The 20,937-nt window shown below is 38.0% G+C and overlaps 2 protein-coding genes across 2 annotated transcripts; both read right to left on the bottom strand.

Annotated features, from left to right (window-relative positions):
* Positions 1-10,274: 10,274 nt before the first annotated feature.
* On the bottom strand, positions 10,275-13,120 carry LOC130530419 (keratin, type I cytoskeletal 18-like). The gene is made up of 7 exons (XM_057041585.1): positions 12,323-13,120; positions 11,859-11,941; positions 11,624-11,780; positions 11,357-11,521; positions 11,154-11,279; positions 10,771-10,994; positions 10,275-10,668 (listed from the first exon to the last, which is right to left on the bottom strand). The coding sequence occupies exons 1-7, from the start codon at positions 12,704-12,706 to the stop codon at positions 10,542-10,544; spliced, it is 1,266 nt and encodes a 421-aa protein (XP_056897565.1). The 5' UTR covers positions 12,707-13,120; the 3' UTR covers positions 10,275-10,541.
* A 254-nt stretch (positions 13,121-13,374) lies between these two features.
* Positions 13,375-17,736, bottom strand: krt18a.1 (keratin 18a, tandem duplicate 1). Its single transcript, XM_057041582.1, has 7 exons — positions 17,191-17,736; positions 15,844-15,926; positions 15,483-15,639; positions 14,611-14,775; positions 14,380-14,505; positions 13,997-14,217; positions 13,375-13,902 (listed from the first exon to the last, which is right to left on the bottom strand). The coding sequence occupies exons 1-7, from the start codon at positions 17,626-17,628 to the stop codon at positions 13,791-13,793; spliced, it is 1,302 nt and encodes a 433-aa protein (XP_056897562.1). The 5' UTR covers positions 17,629-17,736; the 3' UTR covers positions 13,375-13,790.
* Positions 17,737-20,937: the final 3,201 nt, after the last annotated feature.

The following is a 20,937-nucleotide window of genomic DNA, read 5'->3' as shown; positions in this document are numbered from 1 at the left end:
TATATAATATGAATTTAGTCAAGATATTATCTTACTTTCCTGAAATTCTATTATGAGAAAATGCTATTATGCTATGGAGAAATATTTGTACACGTGATTTGACATACCACATATTTCAAAACACCTAAAAAACTACTGTCCACATTTACTTTCCATATCAAGACTGTTGGATGACAGTTTCATTTTTCAAAATATTTGCTCCTCACCAACACCTTCAGCTAATTTCAATCATAGAACAAGCGCATGTTGCATGTCTGTCAGAGCGAAGAACTCTGCAGAGATGGGTTGATTGGGACTTAAATTGAGGGGAACCTTGGTATGAACCAAAAGGCAAAGGAACAGGTTTTTTATACAACTCGTGGAATGAACTTCCCTGCTGGTCAGCAGAAAAAGACTTAGACTCCCAAACATTTAATTTATTGCTTTGGCAATGACTTCGACCCCTACACATTACAAAAATTACATCTATGCACTACTCTGGACTTTCTAACCTAATATGCTTTCATTCTTTTTTTTTCATTTTAATTGTTATAATTAATGTACTTGCATGATCTCTGCCTATTCTCTCCTCTACCTGTCCTCCTCCCCTGTTCTCCTCCCTCTCTACCCAGCCACCCATCAGCAGGAGGGTCCCCCTACATGAGCCTGGTCCTGCTCAAGGTTTCTTCCTGTTAAAGGGGAGTTTTTCCTTGCCACTGTTGCTTGTTGGCGGTCAGGCCCTGGGATTCTGGAAAGCACTTAGAGACAATTTTTTTTGATTGTAACAGATGCTATATAAATAAAGATTGATTGATTGAGAGTTTGATGAAGGGTGCTTTTGGTAGGACAGAGGAGTTCAAGGTGGAGAAGGCCAGCACCATAGATCCTTTCTGAGCAGACAAAGGCATAGAGGTCAGACTGAGATGGGCTACCTTAAATATTGGCAGAGAAAAGCAGAAGGTTTAACTCCCAGGCCAGAGACATGGAAGAAGATGGAGTGAAAAGAATAAAATTAGGGTGTGTAAGAAAAGACGATGTAGAGGATAGGATGAGGAGTGTAGGTCATGGAGTTTAGAGGAAACTACAAGAATTAGTATAAAATATCAGAGGTTTAACTGCATCAAATTTGGAAAAGCCATGTAATTGAAGATGAATCAGATAACTTTAATCAATGAAATGCCAATTTAATTTATACCACACTGGTCTACATGTAAGTTCAATAATGTGCGCTTTCATTTACAATCAGTATTAATATTATTTAGTATCAGTTGTGGTAAAAATGTGTCCCTAGATGTGTCCCTCTGCCATATAGAAATACAGTAGAGTCAGAACTTCATTTAAATGAGTGCAGTATAAGAACAATAGCAATACATTGTTAAAAATGAATCAATAAAAAACTGCAGCCATAGACAAAACTTCAGTTACATAAGTTCTACTGCCAAACGACACATAGAGCTTTCTGAATTGGATACTATCAATGGGCTATTATTATCTGAAGGACAATAAATAGATCAGCAGCTCGCAAATGTTCACAAAACAGATTTGAGTAAGATCACTGTCAGTTTCCTGGTAGAAACAACACTAATACGGTTTTCACACTGAAAATTAGCATATCGAGTGATGAGGGAACTATCACATAAATTAATAAGTATAATATAACAGCTTCTTTATAACAAAACATGTACATTTTGCTTTTAAAGTATGCAGCTTTACAATATATGTCTAGAATTATTATTATTATAACTAACAATGACAACAATAACAACAAGAACAACAACAATAATAATAATAGTAATAATAATAATAATAATAATAATAATACTATGATCAATGGGTGTCTTTGTTCTGACAGCATTACTGTGCCATTGATTGCTTTATAACAGCAATGGGTTTAGGTTACAACTTACCGGTATCTAAAGTAGTTCAATCAAATGTGTATCTTGAAGTGCTTGGGATCAGATACACTGTAGGAGTCGCTGAGAGCAAAAAAGAAAACAGGGAAAAATGTGGGATAGTTATAAATGTAGCCCTTTTATTTCATTCATTGATAGCTTTTATTTAAATATAAAATAAAATATGTAACTGAATATGAATAGTTTTACTAAACTTAGAGTTGTGACAGGAATCAGAAGAGTTACAGTTTAGAATTAACTCAAGTTGGGCATTTACAGTGGGGAAAGGACATGGAATTGGACCACACTTGAAACAATCAACTGATTACCCAGTGCTATGCAACAGTTCAAAATAAACATCATCTGACATAAAGGCTGCTAAAGTTAAGTTTACTCTCTTACTATACTTGTTTTACATGTGCCTCAAGCCACAGGAAACTATTATTCAAATCTAATCTTTTCTAAGTCAATAATTAAAACAATACATAAAAGTAATGAAATCTTAAAGCTTTAAACCTTTATTTCAAAATGATGTGGGTCATGAGACACCTTTTGAATGTGATGTGGATGTTAGTGGATATGTGGCGAAAAACCTTTTAAAAAAAATTCTTCAAAATAATAATTAATCAAACAACCAGTACAACTGACAGTGTTAAAATTTTAGTTAGGTCCATTTCTTGGCCCTATTTCAATCTGTCCAATCAGCCCTGTGACACTTAAGATTTGACCTGGGGGTCAAGTCAATTCAAAGATAGCAAAAACTACTTTATTCTAATTTTTGGATTTCAATTTTTTCTTTTCAATAAGATTTGGTTTGATTGGTTTTGACTCACATAACTTCTGTCATACGAGTTTAATATTGTTGGTGTCAGAGGGGTATATAAAAAACGTCAATCAGATTTACAGTTTACACTTTTAAGGATGACCTGATGATGTATATATCCAAGTGTGTGGGTCTAAACAAATTGATGTGGTGAGTGTAAATAAATAAATAAATTCATAAATAAATTCATAAATAAATAAATAAGATGATTGTGAGACTCTAGCCTAGATTTAAACTTTCTCTCACCAAAAAACTTGCTTGCATAATGTGATTCCAGAGGGCAATGCCCAAGTGTTACTTCACCCAATCTCATAACTCTTTATAAGTTACTCATTTATCTTTGAGCTTGTTTTCATGTTGAGGTCATCTTAGGGCTCTAAATGTTTCCCTGCTCAGATAACTAATTTGGGGGGATTTTGTTGTTTGTATTTAGTAATTTGCCTATATTGTAATATGTCTCATTTAAACTCTCGTAATTTAAAATTCCTTGCTCAGTAACCTTACATTACAGCCAAACCCATTCATTTATCCTACCTCAGTTAGGATGAGGTTTACCTTTAGCAGCAGTTTACGTCACTTAAACTCCACACTCCTGTGAGATAAAAGCTGGATTGCAGTAGCAGCTAAACAGTCCTTTTTTGGTCATATCACGGTGATTGGACACCAAATAAGTCAGCTGCTTCGGAAGAATTTTGTAGACTCAGCAGTGAGCTGTGTTATGACTGCTTGACCTATGAAATCTGAAAGGGGCTATTTCAGAGATGTGGATTTGGATTAGGGAAATAGATGAGATCCTGGTTATTTGATAAGGTCTTTCTACCAAAAAACAATTTTGCAACATTTTGCACATGTTTTATTTACTTGTCTATGTGTCAGCAGGGAGTCAGCTGAATGGTGAAATATCATCCAGTTTCTTTAAATAACCTCAAAATAACCTGCTCTGTCCATGATGAAAAAGGGGTCTCTCTCTCTCTCTCTCTCCTCTCTCTCTCTCTCTCTCTCTCTCTCTCTCTATATATATATATATATATATATATATATATATATAAGTGATATTCACACACTGAGCTAGGAGCTGATTCTTAGTCAGTGAGGATGCAGGGTTTCAAAGCACCCATTTCTCCACATCCTCTGCATGTACCCTCTCTTGCTGGGGTTACTCCCATAGTAACACTCCATCAGTACCACATTCTCTGTCCTGCTCCACGAATGCCTTGGAGATGGAGAGAATGTGGGGTATGAAGGCAACAGTGGTCCCAGAAGTGATTGGGACCCCAGGGCCTGTAACACCCAAGCTGAGTAGATGGTTCCAACAGATACCAGGAACCACATCAGAGATCTCTGTCCAGAAGAGCGCAGTCCTAGGAACAGCTAAGATCCTGCGCAGAGCCCTCAAACACCCAGGCCTCTGGTGGAGGATATATATATATAAATTTGTGTTCTGTGGCTGCCTTGTATTACATCTTACACTTAAAGAAGAAAGGAAACAACTGAGCCAGTACTTCCTTTCTGGAAGTCACAGTCAAAAGTATTCCCCCCCAGGGACAGAATTTCCACCACAGGATGTGTTAATAATAGGGAAAAGGGTGGAGTTTTAAACAGCTTAATGTTCTTCCACTTTGTGAGCCAATGCATGTGTCAGTTTAAAGATAATTCATGGCTTAACTTCATAAGGCATGACATGTCACAAACAACTGGATGCAAACGTTGCAAAGGCAACAACAGGACACAGAGACATGAATGAAAAGAAATACTGCATACAAAAAGACTCAAACTTCTCTCATGGAGAAAATGATTAGTTTAATTACAGCTTCATTCAGTTTAAATGGTTTACTGTTATTGATAACTACAGTAGATTGCTCCCAGCTATGATGTGAGGGTGACATCCAGGGTTAATGTCTTCTGTTTATTGAGTACACAGATCACAAAAGATTTAAGACTTTTAAAAGAATAGTTGTAATGGAATAATTCAGTGGCACTTTCGTTTTCCCAGCGGTGTCTTGTGATTCTTGAGTCATCATTTCCTTATTCCAAACACACCCATGAGTGGTTTTCAACACTGAGGTCAGGTGGCTTGCAATTTGCCAATATTTCGTGGTATTTAACATCGACAGTAAAAGTCTCAAATGTATCAAAATACGCAATTATTACATAAAAGGACAGTGACCAAAGAGCAACTTTATCGCCAACCTAACCTTTCGAAGGCAGATTAACTGGTTAATGAGATTAAAGCACTTTCTGCTTGATTTCTCTCCGTCTCTGAGCAGGTTCCTACTAAATGACTGTCCTGGGCAGTGATATCGGTTTTTAGGGATTTTTAGGGATTTTTTCCTCACAACTTGAAACATCACAGGTTTCCACTGAACAAACATTGAAGTGCAATCTTAGTGGTAATCCAAGGTAGTTTTCTCTGTCAACTGGACTGGGTTTCTTCTCTTGAAGACGTTTCGCCTTCTATCCAGAAGGCTTCTTCAGTTCTGAAATCGCTGGGGAGAGAGCTTGAAAATATATAGTTAGCTATATATTTTCAATGACCTGGATGATTGAGAATCTACACAGAAATCTTAGTGGTAATGTTGGACATAGTACTGAAGCTGTTCACAAATCTCTTGAGCATCATCAAACCACATACAAAGTAATCCTGCAAATACCCAAGGAAATATAAAATATTGCAAAAACATTTCTGTTTTCATGATGTGCTCTGATATGATATCTGTGAGATAAATGTTAGAAGATTCAAAAATACAGTAACAATAAGCTGGAAAAAGAGATATACAGGTCTTCCTGTTTTTGTGTATTTGTATTTCTGTTTTTTGTATCACCCTTCCTGGGCACATTATTATGGCAGTGGAATCTCTGGAACTCATGCTGCCTCTCCCTTCCCGTGGTGGAATTTTTCCCGTCGAGAAAAAAGCAACACGTAACTTCAATGCCCTGTTTAAGTTGCTGCTAATGTTTATTTATATATGTGCTTATGTGTTCAGCTACTCACCTAAGTGAAAAAAAGAGTAATTGAACTTAGATATTGTTAACATATGTCTATTGTAAAGTATCCTTGAGCTTTTTTAAAGGTGCTCACAAATAAAATTGATTATTAATATTGTTATCATTATTTTTAATAGTAGTAGTGTTAGTAATAGTAGTATTAAAGGGACATTTATGCATAATCATTTAATACTAATTCTGCTAGGTCTTAGAAATACAGTATAATTGATATAGGGCAGCAGTAGCTCTGCCTCTAGTGGACTGGGACTGAGTAGCGGAGGGTTCTAGTTTCAAACCCCAGTGTGTTCTGGTATTATGAGGAGGTGCTGGCCCTTCTGCTCTTGTGCTGAGGTGGAAAATTCCACTCACTCTGCCACACCCCTCCTCCACACCCATCTGACCAGCCTTCATCATTTTCGCCTGTTGCTCCCTCTTAGGCCTATTTAAGCCACTGCTGTGCATTCATGTCGTACCAGATTGTTATTGCTCCATGCCTGACTCTCTGGTACTCTGTACGATCAGATTTATTGGTTTTGACCCTCCCTGCCTCGGACTTCTCTTCTCTGTCGATGCCCTGGTAAACCTGGCAACCTTCTGTCCCTGCTCAAGAGTTTTTACCTTGTGTTTGTTTGGACTTTGCTCTCTCATGGTCTTGTGGTGTTTTTTGCATGCCACAGAGGCTTGTGATTCCATCAGTGCTGTTACCAGTGCAAGTTTTCAATAAAGCCATTTATTGAAACTGTCAGGAACTGCTGTGTTGCAAGTGGACCCCACCACACCTGTGTCAGTACCATGGCAAACAGACCCAAACAGTAATAGCAGTGCACAGGCAGTAATCATCTAATACCCTTTTTACATTTGGGTTACAACTGCCTGGCCAGTTTTCATGGAAACCAGATTCAGTCACTAAACAAGTTCAAAAATCTTACTATTGATTTTCCAAGAGTAAGAGCCTTGGATTTTCAGCTCTTTTTCTTCCATTTATCCTCTCCTATACAGTAGTAAGAACAGAGAATATAATTAGGAGTGGATGTCAGCAGGATGGCTGCCAGGTCCAGTACTTACTGAATCCTTACTCCTTTTTCAAGCTCTGATGTTTCTGTACTCTCATTCCTACTCTCTATTCTAATCATATTATGCCACAGTCTTTTTGGTTATTTTAAGTTTGGAAGCATTGTCAGAAAAAAATCGTAGTATGGCAGAAACCATCATTTTCCTTCATATATACAATAAAGTACATCTTAATTTGTGAAGAGAAAGATATTTCCAAAAGGGAAAGGACGACGTTGCTGATTAGCATCATGTGTGAAAGGAGTTAGCATACATACTCTAAATGCCAAATGCATGCATGCTAAAAAAAAATCATCAATGTTTTTTGATGAAGATGAAAAATGAGATGAAACAGCAGCCAGTGATACATTGATTAAAAAGGAAACCGTCCATCTAAAACTGAATTTTGTGTTAAATGTTGCATGTGTGGATAAAGGTTTGATGAAATTCTGATAAAGAGGCTTTGGCTTTTTACTGTAAAGATTATCAATCAATCAAATCAATCTTTATTTATACAGCGTCTTTTACAATCAAAATTGTTTCAAGGCGCTTCCAGAATCCCAGGGCCTGACCCCAGACAAGCAACAGTGGCAAGGAAAAACTCCCCTTTAACAGGAAGAAACCTTGAGCAGGACCAGGCTCATATAGGGGGACCCTCCTGCTGATGGGGGGCTGGGTAGAGTTAGAGGAGAAGGGGGGAGGACAGGTAGAGGATAGAATAGGTGCGGAGAGGAGAGGAGAGAGAGGAGAGGAGAGAGAGGAGAGGAGAGGAGAGGAGAGGAGAGGAGAGGAGAGGAGAGGAGAGGAGAGGAGAGGAAACCATGACCCAGTGGGGTGACAGGGGCTTGTCAGGTGATTATGTTTCTGGACCCCGGCAGCCTTGGCCTATAACAGCATAGCTAGGATGTGACCTAATGATTAGACGACCCCCTAAGTATGATAATTTGTCTGTCTATGATAGTAACTGGAACTACAGAATTAGTGACAATAAGCTTTTTCAAAGAGGTAGGTTTTAAGTCTAATCTTAAAAGTAGAGATGGAAGTAGGGATGTAGAAGTAGAGATGGAGTCAGCCTCCCATACCTGGACGTATTATGTGTTACCTTATTTTTTTTTAAGACATGTTCATTAGAATTAATTGATTTACAATACAACAAAGCATAAAAATTCTCATTCTCCATGGTTTTCTAAAGTGGGGTGAAATTCAGCCTTGATAAGTATTGATGACTGGAAGAAATATTGATGCCAAGACATTTCCAGACACATGTTGGAACACAATGGTATCTGTATTTAATTGGCAGACTAGCACAGAAAAAAAATTGTGAATGAGTTCCACTATCTTACAAAGAGTGGCCTTTCAGTTTTGAAGATCAACTAAACCACCATCTGCACAGACAAGTCTTGTGGTTTATGATTTATGTTTAGATTCATTTATGTGTCTAGTTTGTCAGATATATGCTGTTAATGATTCAATGAAGATTACAAGGAGCGAGAATCTTGGGAGAGATTTGAGCAATAGTTCTCACGATCAAGTTAATGTGTCTCCAAGTGCTGTTGGATGAGTGTTGACCCTGAATTAATCCTGTTTCGTCATGGTGGCATAGCATAACTGATGAGTAACTGATTCTGATCTCTGTGCTAGGATTTACCAAAATTTTGAGATCTGCATTTATAAGATATCTGGGATGTGGCAGATGGCAGTCTAGGATCTTTATCTGTTTTAAGGCACAGGCTATTGTTGAAGAGTATAGGTGTGGAGAAAATAGGCATTTTTTCTTTTATTTGTGTTGCCATTCTGTGGAACAAGGTGAATAGCAGGGTGCAAAATTCTTTGTAACCTTCAACTGGAAAACCATCTGGACCAAGGACTTTATTTTATGGCCTATGTGTAAAGGTCATTTTTTGTTCTGTTTTTTTATTGCACGTTGATTCTGTTGTCTTGAGAAAAGAAAAATTTCCTCTACACATGTAGGTCAACATTTTAAAATATTTTGAGAACTTTTTAAATTCAACTGTGAAAAGTTTTCATATATGGATCTCAGCAAAATGAATGTTTTAATCAAATGTATCAAAAAGTAACTGTGTACATCATAAGAATACAAAAATTAGCTCAATAAATTTAGCTCAATTTTCCACCACTCAATGTGATCAGAAGCTAAGATAATGTCATTAAGTGAAAATACACTCCGTCAAATCAAATGGCCATTAAACTGGGGATGCTGAATGAACTAACCAACTCCGACAGTTACAGGAGTACAATCAAACACAGCAGTATGCAAATTGTACTTGATGGTAAAAACATAAGCTAGCATGGCAGAGGCTCCAAGACAAAATTTTACAACTTCCATCCAGAATGGGAGTAAGAATGTTTTAGTTATTATTATGTAAGTGGTGCCACCAGACACAAGCACTGTCAGAGAGAGGAAATCTGAAGCGACACCACAAGATCAAGCAAATAAGATGAGGATTTTCTCGCATTTAAAAAATTGAGGTAATTACTACTGATGGATCCCCAGAAATGTTTGGTGTGCACAATGGATTTACAGTGCTTTCCCATAATGACTATGATTTTGTTTTCTTTGTTGATGATCACTTTGTCATTCCTCTTGCAGTTTTGCTTGACATTTTCTCTTGTTATGAATTTAGTGGTCACCCTGATAAACTCAATTCATGCAAAAGTGCTTCAGCACCACTTATCTTTTGTTGGATGAGGTCAATGTTGCTTATGGAGACCTAATCCTCCATGCTGATGTCAGGCGACTGAGTCGTGCCAAAGTGTTGCGGCAATTTATTGACTAACTTTTTCTGTCAAGAAGGAACATGGTGCATGAGAAGCTGTCAGATGATGCATGGCCAGTGGACCTGGGCCTTCTGACAGATCTGCCTACTAAACTTGACTGAACAATGAACTTCAGGGAAAAGACCAACACTCATGTTAAGATCACGCCTGGTATTTGGTCCACACATCCAGAGAATGGGAGGCTGTCACACTCTCCAAACTTGGAGGAAATGTCATGTCAAGTCATGGAAGAGAAGAAGTTGACATGGAAGTGCTTGATTTGCAAAATGACATTAAGATGAAAGCAAGATCCAGTTACAGTGAATTTTGGGGAGTTTCCTCTCCCCACCTCATGTGCAATAAGAGTGAGTGCCTACCTTATCTCTGTAAAATGGCATTTTCACACATGACAACAATTAAATCAAAGTACAGGAACTTTCTTCATGACAGACACCTCAGGGACTGTCTCAGAATAGCTGTTAATAGCCATGAGACAAACTAAAAAGCATGCACAAATAGAATACACACGCATCCATCACAATAACTTGATTAACATGACAATTGATATCTGATGTCATCATGATTTCTAATTTCCTAATTATTTGTTTTCTGATTTCTGAGCTGAAGTACACAGACTAACAATTTGGTTAGTACATAATACAGCTCTATTGTCGAGTGTGAATTTTATTCAAGAGTGTGTTAATATATGGTAGTTACATTATTGTCTTGGTTGTGTATAATCAACAGCATAAATAAGAGGTCTCGGGTTGGAAGTGAAAAGTTGGGCCATCTTATTACATTTATTTTCATTACATTTTAAAAAGGTAGATGCTAACTTTGACCATGGTGGAGGTCAGGGAATTTGGGCTTAAAAAGCTTGCTGAGCACTGCAATAAAACATTAAGCTTAGACTATTTAATTTAATGGTCAGATTAATGTTAAAAACAGAGACTAACTACAAAACAGACACAATTTATACTTTTTTGATGTTGCTGCATTTGGTTGCAAACAATATTTTGCCTCTGTTCTGGCCCTTAAACAACATGTTCTTCACTGGACTTGATATCCTTGCTCTCTGACACCACTTTGCCATCTACCAGAGTTTGAGTGATTGTCACCATTTTAGTCTGGACCAACTTCTTGTCAACTGCATCCTCTAATCTGCAAAAGCAGGAAAAAGAAGAAAACAAAAATGATAACAGTTGTAAAATAGATGACTTTCAATATTCACGGTGCTTATGTTTGCAATGAAATCAACCTTACTTTAGGGTTGCTCCACCATCCAACAGCCTCCTGTACTCTGCAATCTCAGCCTCCAGCTTTACTTTGATATTAAGCAGATTTTCGTATTCTCTTCCGTTCTGCTGGATATCAGCGCGAATTTGAGAAAGCTCCTCCTGAAACCTTAGGATGATAACATTGTATTTCTCCACTTCGTTGTTGTAACGCATCTCAATGTCACGCAGGGTTGCCTCCAGAGATGCTTTCTGTCAAAGGGTATAATAGTAATTTGTTATCTCTTTTCCTGTTTCAAAGAGTCTCCAAGAAGATGAATTAGCATTTTTCAAAATGTTAATTAATTACAAAACAAGCAAACTGATGTAGTATTCAATATTGTAGTATGTCAAAAAAACACAAGGATTTACCAGACTAAGTGCAGATTGCAGCTCAATGTCAAAAGTTTGATACCGCCGCTTGGTATCAGACAGCAGAGATGAAGCTTCCTTCAGTGCTGTTGTGCTCTCAGTAACTTGAACCTGCACCTCTGTTATCTGAGAGCCACATAAAACACATTTAGAATACCCTGTAGATTAATTATTAAAGAAATTAGCCAAACTTTGTGAATTACCTGAGATTCATGCCATGCTTTAAGCTCCTCCTGGTTCTTTAGTGCTATCTTTTCATAATTGGCCCGCATCTCCTCCATGACCCTGGCCAGATCCTGTCCTTTAGGAGCATCAACATCTACATGGACTCCAGCATGAGTGATCTGGGTACGTAATTCAGCCAAATCCTGTGGACAACAGGAAATTATTGGGGATTAGTCATTGAAAAATGCTAATAAAATTAAATTTGGTACAAAACATGTTCTACTAGTAGGAGTTTTCCCCCTTACTGTATCATGATTCTTCTTCAGGGTGATCAGTTCCTCCTTCAGAGATTCAATGTCACTCTCCACATGCAGGCGAATAATGTTTGTATCATCCAGAATCTTCCTCAATCTGGCCACGTCGGCCTCTACTGTCTTACGCATAGACATTTCATACTCCATCCTAACAAAGCATATTGTATATCACTTTTGTATTGTGTGAGGAAACACTTGGATTTTAGTTACACAGCTGAATACTCACTTGACTTTGAAGTCATCTGAAGCCAGACGGGCATTGTCTAAAGAGATGGCAAGTTGTGCATTACCCTGGATTTTGTTAAATATCTGAAAGAAATGTCAACTTTTAGTGTGCGAAGTCAAGACTGTAAAGTATATCTTAACTGATTTATGACAGAATTATGTCAACTCGATGAGGAAAAAGTTGCAGTCAAGTTGATGCCTTCAACACATTGTAGGTAATAAAAGATAAAAAGGTTATGAGTATATGGGCTATAAACAGAATGAATCATTCAGTACACTTTGAATCTTGAAAGGGTGATAGTAAAATTGTCAAAGCAACTAAAATGACTTTTAGCCTCCCATCATATGATGTTTATAAGCGGCAGGAAAGTGGCTGGATAACCAGGATCTTGCTGGCAAGCCGTTGATATGTCAGAAATCACAAATAATACAGTATACTTTCAGAAATGCATTCTTAATACATACCTTAGCCCTTAGGTCCTCAATGATAGCAAAGTATTTACTGTAGTCCCTTCCTTCCAAGGGCCCTTTACTGTCAACATATTCTCTGATCTTGATTTCAAGCTGGGCATTAGCCTTCTCCAGGTTCCTGACTGTCTCAAGGTAGCTGGCTAAACGATCATTCAGGTGCTGCATTGTTGTCTTTTCATTACCGATGGCAAGGGTAATCCCCGAGTCATACCCGTGTCCAAAGCTACTGCCAATTCGTGTGCCATAGGAGGCAGTTGAAATTTTTGTCCCATGGCCACCGGCGCCTCCACTGACACTGTAGGCATAGTTCTTCTCCAGTGTGACAGGTCCGTGAGTGCCTGTCTTCTGACGAGAAATAAATTCAGTGCGTCTCTCCATTGCTATAAGTAATGCGCTGATCAATCAGAGTACGAGGCAAGACTTCCTGGCAAAGAGGGGTTTGAAAGCAGGAGGCAGAAGCGAGTCCAGTGAGCTTATATACCTCTGAAAAGCAATATCCTGCCACTCCTCTCATAGCTATACGACAATCTTATCTTTAGCCATTTTTTAGACTTTGACCTGGTTACACCCATTGTGCACCAATCTCACCTCAAGTTAATGCTATGAGATATGCTGTCAATTTCATACAGAATGTTAGATCACCTCTTTGAGGAAAAAAAACCCCTGAAAATGTCTTCTGTTCTTGAGTCGGATACTGGACTTTAGCTTGCTCTTGTTGATGTAGCCATCCATCTATCGTCCACTGCTTTTCCCTTGACAGGGTTGTTGGAGCTTGTCTCAGCTGCCTTTGAGCAAGAGGTGGCAAAAACCCTTGCCACTTCACCAGCCTATCGCAGGGCTAACATATAGACAAACAGCTGCTAAATTACTAAGTACCAGCACTGATTTAATAGAATATGCCCATGACAATTTTAGTTTTGTTTTGTTTTTTAATTTTTCCATTGCTACTAATATAATCTGGCAAAGGCAATTTTTCTTTCAAACATTCTGTTTTCGTACATGGACAGTTGGTTCACAAAAAATCATTTTATTGAAAGGACTCCACATTACAGGGCAAGAGATTTATTTAAAAATTAAGAAAAGACAAATGACAAGACAATAAAATCCAAATTGATGTAGTTAATTATATATATATATATATATATATATATATATATATATATAATATATATATATATATATATATATATATATATATTTTATATGCACCCTTAATTGATCACTGGAAAGTCTAATTTTGAAATTGTGAATGTCTGTCAGCCATTCATAAAATCTTGAATAAATTGTGATAAAATAAATAAAAGATTCCCTTTGACTCAATTTTGTTTTAAACAGGAGGTCATAGTTGTAGCACTGGGTAGTATTTAATGACCTGGCCGTAAAATCTTAAACATTAAATTTCCTGCCTGTGAAATACCACTTTTATTACTCAGTGACAGAATCAGGTGATCGATTCTGGCCTTTAAACTTCTTTGGTTTCTGTGTTTGAAGAAACCACCTTGCCATCCACGAGTGTCTGTGTCACAGTCATGATTTTGGTCTTTGATGTTTTCTGATCTAGAGCATCCTGGAGCCTGCATAGAAAGATAAATTGTCAGGGACTTTCAATTGACTTATTAAAAGTTAAATGAAGAAAATCAAATAACTCAGAGTCACAATTTTACATACGTGAAATTTTCACCATCTAGGAGCTGTCTGTATGTGGCAATTTCCACCTCCAGCTTCATCTTTGTGTTGAGTAAAGCCTCATAGTCCTGTGTTTGTAGCTGTATATTGTTACGTAGCTGAGTAAGCTCTGCCTCCAGTCCCAGGATCATACTGTTGAGGGACTTAATTTCCATATTATAATGCATTTCTGTGTCCCTCAGTGTGCCCTCTAGAGAGACCCTCTGTGGACAAGAATAGGTAAGTTTTGGACAGAATAGTAAGCAGACAACTTCCATTGCAAGTGGTAACCAATGTGTAAACCATGTATCACAATAATAAATAGAAACATTAAGATAAGCCTGTGTTGAAGAAAATCAAGTGTGTGCTGACTTATTGCTTCTCACCAGGCTCCTCTGTGACTCAAGGTCAATCTCCAGGGTCTGGATTTGTCTATGCAGGTCATTCACCTCTGTTTGTGCACACTTCAGTGCCTCTGTGTTCTGTGCAACCTGTGAGCGCACCTCTATGATCTGTGAAAATGAGATAATTGTTGTGAAAATGATAGAATTTTCATAGATTTTCTTTTGTATCCTGGAAAACAATATGAATCATTATGAATAAGAGTTCAGTCTTACTTGGGACTCATGCCAAGCTTTGAGTTCTTCTTGGTTCTTCTGTGCGATGTTCTCATACTTGGACCTTATTTCTGCCATAAGCTGAGCAAGGTCCTGTCCCTTTCGAGCATCAACATCTACATGGACTCCTGATTTGGCAATTTGGTTGTGGAGCTCCATGATATCCTACAGAGGAAAATAGAGGATTGCAAGATATGTTATATGTTATATATGTTTTTCTGTCCCCCCCCCTTCTGTATTCATCTACAGGTATCGCCGCCTTCAGAGCTGCGTACTGACCTCCGACCCCACTGACCCACTCAACTTGCACCTTACTTTACTTATTATAATGTATGTATGTATGTATGTATGTATGTATGTATGTATGTATGTATGTATTCTATTCTCTCCTCTATCTCTCCTCTCCTACCTATTCTATCCTCTACCTGTCCTCCCCCCTCTCCTCTCTCTCTACCCAGCCCCCCCATCAGCAGGAGGGTCCCCCTACATGAGCCTGGTCCTGCTCAAGGTTTCTTCCTGTTAAAGGGGAGTTTTTCCCTTGCCACTGTTGCTTGTTTGGGGTTAGGCCCTGGGATTCTGGATAGCTCCTAGAAACAATTTTGATTGTAAAAGACGTTATATAGATAAAAACTGATTGATTGATATGGTCGGAGGCTTCTGACCGTTTTACTTTAACCTCAAATAATTCTTGAAGGGATTCGTGAGAAACCAACATAAAATAAGATAAAATACTTTCTTGGGTCAATATGTTGGCTCCCACAGTTGTTAAGACTTTTATCTGTCTCTTTTTCTTTTTTAAGACTTTATTGAAACTCATTGCAACTGTATACCATTTTGACTTTAGACAAATGTTAAAATATGCTCATACTAACCTGTTCATGGTTTTTCTTTAGGTGGATGAGTTCCTCCTTCAGGGCCTCAATCTCACTCTCTAGGTTCATTCGTGCCATGTTGGTGTCATCGATGACCTTTCTCAAACCAACAATGTCAGCCTCCACTGACTGGCGGATAGCTAACTCAGATTCATATCTAAACATGAGATGGCAGAGTGGTCAGGAGTTTGGAACAGTGTGTGTGTGTGTGTTTGTGTGTGTGTGCTATAATTCAAGATGTTTAACTAGTAGACAAAGAGCTGTCTCATAATAAATATGATGCTGTTATTCATAGTATTACAATGTTTACAAAGCAGTATAATGGGATGCTGTCTGACAATCTATCACATTTGCAACTTACTTCACTTTAAAGTCATCAGCTGCCAGGCGAGCATTGTCAATATTGAGAACCAGACGGGCATTGTCAGCTGTGGCATCCAAAACCTCAAACAAGAAAAGAACTAAGTAATATGGACTGTAGAATATGCATTGTTGATCATTTCAGTGAGACAAGTAATTAAATGAATACAAAAAAAATAACTGTTTGTTTTATTATTCACAGTCAAGATAATAGCTAAAATACATCTGGGTGAGGCAACCAGGTTACAAAGTCCAAGAGCCAATCGTTGGCTTCCAGACAGCAACTGCTCTTTGCCATCAAATGAACCGGATGTAACCCATCTGCGGGACGAGGGTTTTGCATGAGAAGGGTGGAGCTTGTGTGTGTGTGTGCGTGCTTGTGTGCGTGCAAACCCGTATGTCGACTCACAGGTTTGCATGGGTGTTTGACTTTGTAGACTACACTGCACCAGGGTGTTGCTGAGTCTTTTTTCAGATAATGGCTGCACTGAAAGAAGCTATTAAGTGAATTTCCATGTTGGCAAATTTAGATTACAGCCGTTCTGGCTGTAGGCTGTTTGTATTGGCTGTTGGCTCTTAGCAGAGTAAATATAATCTGATAACAATGAGGGTTATATTCTGTGGGATGTTTGAGAAATATTCAAATATGAATATTTCCTTGCTTTCTTGGTCTCTAAATTAGAGTCTGCATTTCACAGAAAATTCAATTTAAAACAATGTTTCTCTTCCCATGTATGCACAAAAAAAATTCTAATCAATTAACTGTTTAATGTTGAACATGACAGTTTTGCATCATTTTCTTCTAAATTATATATGTAGATTTTTATTTTCAGTAGGCTCAGAGACTCTTAATCTATCCTCTGAGACACCTGGAATATGTTAACATAAAGACCTACCTTTCTCCAAATGGGAGGATGAGTAAAAATTCTACTGTTCTCTTTCTTTCTCAGCTTATGTCATATATACAAATCATGACTGTACTGTATGCTCATTCTAAATATGAAGCTATTAACACAGTTGGTAAAGGGTTAAAGCCAATATATTTATGTCAATCTGTTAATATTCTAGAGTCTAAAAATTCCCGGGACACTCATTTTGTCTTCCGCTCTTTTTTCCTGTCTGTCTGTACAGTGACATTCCTGAACTATAGTGTTTCCCGCACAGGCCTTAGCCACAAAGGCTCATTATGGCAGGAATTTTCCAAACCCAAAGAAAAGTTAGGCTCATCTGTCCAAAAATAGATAACTACTAATGCACATTGCTTATGTGGTTGAGTAAGGCATTGTATTTTTGAATGAACGTACATTTTAAGCCATGCTTTCATCTCCCCCATTTAACCCCTTCTCACCTTCTTCCTCAGGGCTTCCAGGATCGCCTGGTGCTTGCTGTAGTCTTTGAGGTCAGGTCCACTATTTTGCAAAGCCTCCGTGATTTTGAGCTCCAGACTGTGGTTCGCCTGTTCCAGGTTTCTCACTGTCTCTATATAACTGGCCAGACGTTCGTTCAGGTTCTGCATGGCAAACTTCTCGTTGCCCATGTATTTGGCATTGTTGCCGCTCACCTGAACGGTGCTAGTGAAGCCCCCAGATCCAGAGCCTATTCCTTTGCCGACCCCTATCCCATTACGGAGGGTAGAGGCAGAGGAGAGGCTGATTCGACTCCCACTTGCAGCCCCACCATGGACAGTGGCTGCCCTGTAAACAGGCCCGGTAGAAGCACGCATCATTGAAGCAGTGGGAGCCCTGCTACTGGTGGATGAGGAGTACACAGAATATGTAGATTTCATTGTTGCTGTAGAGACTCGACTCGTAACAGAAAGTGGGAGAAAAAGAGACAGAGGCACTATCTGGTATGGTCGCAATTGGAGCTCAGAGACACAACGCAGGAAAAAAAAGGGAAACCGGTAAACTTTATAAACTTTTTGGCCCTAAGGTCCACCCCTTAGACCACTCCCATTCACCCTGAATCACCTCCCATCTTTCCATCCTGCTTGAATGCAGCAGTGTTTTGAAAATGTTTTAGCTTGATAACCATCTTACATTGGCAAATTCTTTAAACCACAGTTTGAAGGTAAACAGTGTACTGTACCTTCAACACAGTGCATGTGAACTTATTACACTATTTAGTACTTTTAGGTACATTTTTGAAGCCTGTGCATTTTACAAAACAACAGAAAAAAAAGTACTTGTTTTTCTTTTAAATAATCCGAATACTGATCAATATAATGTGACCTAATAGTAAATAGAATGCATGACGTGAATAAAAGATAATACTGGTAAAAATAGGAAATAATTTTATTTGAATATTGTTAAATGTACTTTGAGCAGGAATAAGAAATAGCATTTTAATAATGTTGATGACAAAACCCGAAGGAATGTTTTTAACCATTGTGAGTTTGATTATATACTGTGTGTGTGTGTGTGTGTGTATATATATATATATATATATATATATAGAGAGAGAGAGAGAGAGAGGAGAGAGAGAGAGAGAGAGAGACTGTATGCTACAGTAGGATCCCAAAAACAACCACTCATATCAACAACCACTAACACCATTTCAATTACTGCTACTCTGAACACTATCACTTCTGTTATCACTGGTGGTAAAGGGCTGTGTGCGAAGTGGAAAATTTGTTTCATGTAAATAATTTCCGTGAGAGCTGACTTAAGACTTTTCATTTTTGACAGATTACATCAAATGCACACTTGTCTTATTAAGAATTAGAATCTGTTGCTTCACATTCCACATCTTATAACCCTAACCCTAACCCTAAAGACATATAGAATCTCCAAGGCTTAATCTTTCAAGAAGAGAAGCTCTTCTTACTCGTTAAATGATTAAAGAAACATTATACGCCACTGTGCAAGTTTGTAGTTCTGTTCAGCTTCCTGCTCTCTGGAAGTCTTGTTTGCTTTTCAGGATGGAATATGTAGCAGGATATTAAAGAATGAAGAGCTTCAAGTGAAAATCAAACAATTCCTGTGCCATCTTTGAGCTAGCAAACAAAAGGGATCCTCAGATATCCAGGCAAGAAGGCATAAAGATGTTTTGTGATAATAATGATATAAATTACTTATAATAATAGCACATTTGAATTTGCAACTTTTAACAAAACTTATTTAAGAATTGTTGGTTGGTCATACATAATTGAGCAGTAGAGGAAGGAGACATAAAAAAGGATAGTGACCAAAACTCTATGTATCTATGAAAATCTATGTGTTTAATGTCTCCTGAAAAGCAAGACTTGTTGGACAAGAATTTACTTTAATTTCTTTGTGTAGGTACAGTATCCTTAATACAGTTGCCAGAGTGACGATTTTTAGTTTTTAACAGTTTGCCTGACATTAAGGGTCTTGATTTTTGGATGCACAGATTAAACAGCAATGCCACTGGCTTGATCGTTTTATTGAGCACATTAAGGACAATGATTGATAATTTCTCCTTAAAATGTGGCACCTTCTTACACAGTGTCTGCCACAATGCTATTTTAATGTTAATGTGAATTAGTAAATGCATACTTAACATATAAGGGACTTTGAATGGTCAAAGATGAGGTTTTAAAAAATGACATATTTCATCTTGTTTCTTAGCAGTCAAACTAATCTATTGATGCAATTTATTTATCAGAAAACACCGCACCAGTAGTGTCTAGTATATACTGTATATATACTGTATAACTTGCATTTTGAAAGTACTCCAATTTTATTTTTACTTTTGCATAAAAATGTCTGGTATAATGGTTTCCAATGAACCTGGAATCTCAGAAAAAAGGTAAAATGCACCAGGCTGTGGCCTAGTTCAAGGTCGGCACAATATCAGATACATAGGGCTGCTTTGGAAGATTATTGCTGTTTCAAAACAGATCAAATCATTTAAAAGGAAATTATTTTTTTCAAATAAAACTTATACTAAATTATACTACAATGCTTTGTTTTGTTTTTACAAGCATTTAGACCAAACAATGAACATAAGAAGCTAATAAATCAGCTCGTTTTCCACCCCTTATGTACTTCAACATACTTGGCCTCTGAGTGTCCTTTTTCTCACTGCAACTCTAAATTTCCACTCATTCCTTGGTCCTGGGGTACCTCCCACTGTCACAGAGCTACTATGGAAGGAAAGTTTGAGGCATTTACCACATCACCATGGTAACGAGAAAACAAATTTTCAGCAGTTTTGGGAAATCGTCGTGCTCAGTTATTTCCTAACCTCACTGGGCATGCATGATGAATCTCTAAAGATGTCCCTGCTGGATTTGACGCAGCATATGGTACCTACTAATGCAAAATGGGCTACAGTTTCCAGGCTACAGTTTCTTGGCTACAGCTGTTCCCTACTCCCCTCTGTGTTCCAAGTTTCTGCCCTGGGTGTTTTCTGGCACAATGGGTTCATTTGATTAGACGGACACAGAGTGTAAAGCAGCCACAGTCCCAAGCAAGAATAAAAAATTAAAAGGTGGGGATTCAAAGAATGACCACTGTCTGGTCACGAAGAATGTGAGTTTGGATCTCAGAAGAATGAACCCTTTTAATAGCGTAGTGCGTGAGAACCAAGCATTTGTTGCAGTAGGATTTTAAAATGATGCCAGTATTTGTCTCTATGAAGGACAGTATTGTGAAGAAAATGTAACGATAGTAAATTAGGACCACCTACCTTCAAGTTACCTGTTCATTCACAAAACTGTTTTTGTTTTCAAGAGATTAGAATGCTTTTTTATTCATTCACCTGCAAGTATCTGCAAGTATCTCAATATAAAAAGTATACACTCAGATACAGTTCACACACAAACTTTAGTCACTGCTGGCTGCTGACCAGAATGACCTGTGTACTTGCATGTCTCTCACCGTTACAGTTTCTGTGCCTGAGTTGCACACTGTGTCTCTTATAGTAAGATATAGTTGCTGACTCATTCCTTCCTTCAAACTAAACCGTCTGTCGGCCTCGTGGGCTGCACAGTGTAGGAAAATTGCAGTTATGGGCATGACTTCAGAAGAAGGCCCTCTCTAAAATAGCTATCCCCTTTCCTACCTTTTCCCTCACCACGGTCTGTAAAGGATAAATTGCATTCGAAAATTATATTGTGTCCCTCCTAAAG

This window comes from Takifugu flavidus, chromosome 8 (genome assembly GCF_003711565.1).
Source record: "Takifugu flavidus isolate HTHZ2018 chromosome 8, ASM371156v2, whole genome shotgun sequence".
In the NCBI taxonomy this organism is placed as follows: domain Eukaryota; kingdom Metazoa; phylum Chordata; class Actinopteri; order Tetraodontiformes; family Tetraodontidae; genus Takifugu; species Takifugu flavidus.
The sequence above is the reverse complement of the archived record's forward strand: the minus strand, read 5'-3'. Positions and strand labels throughout refer to the sequence as shown.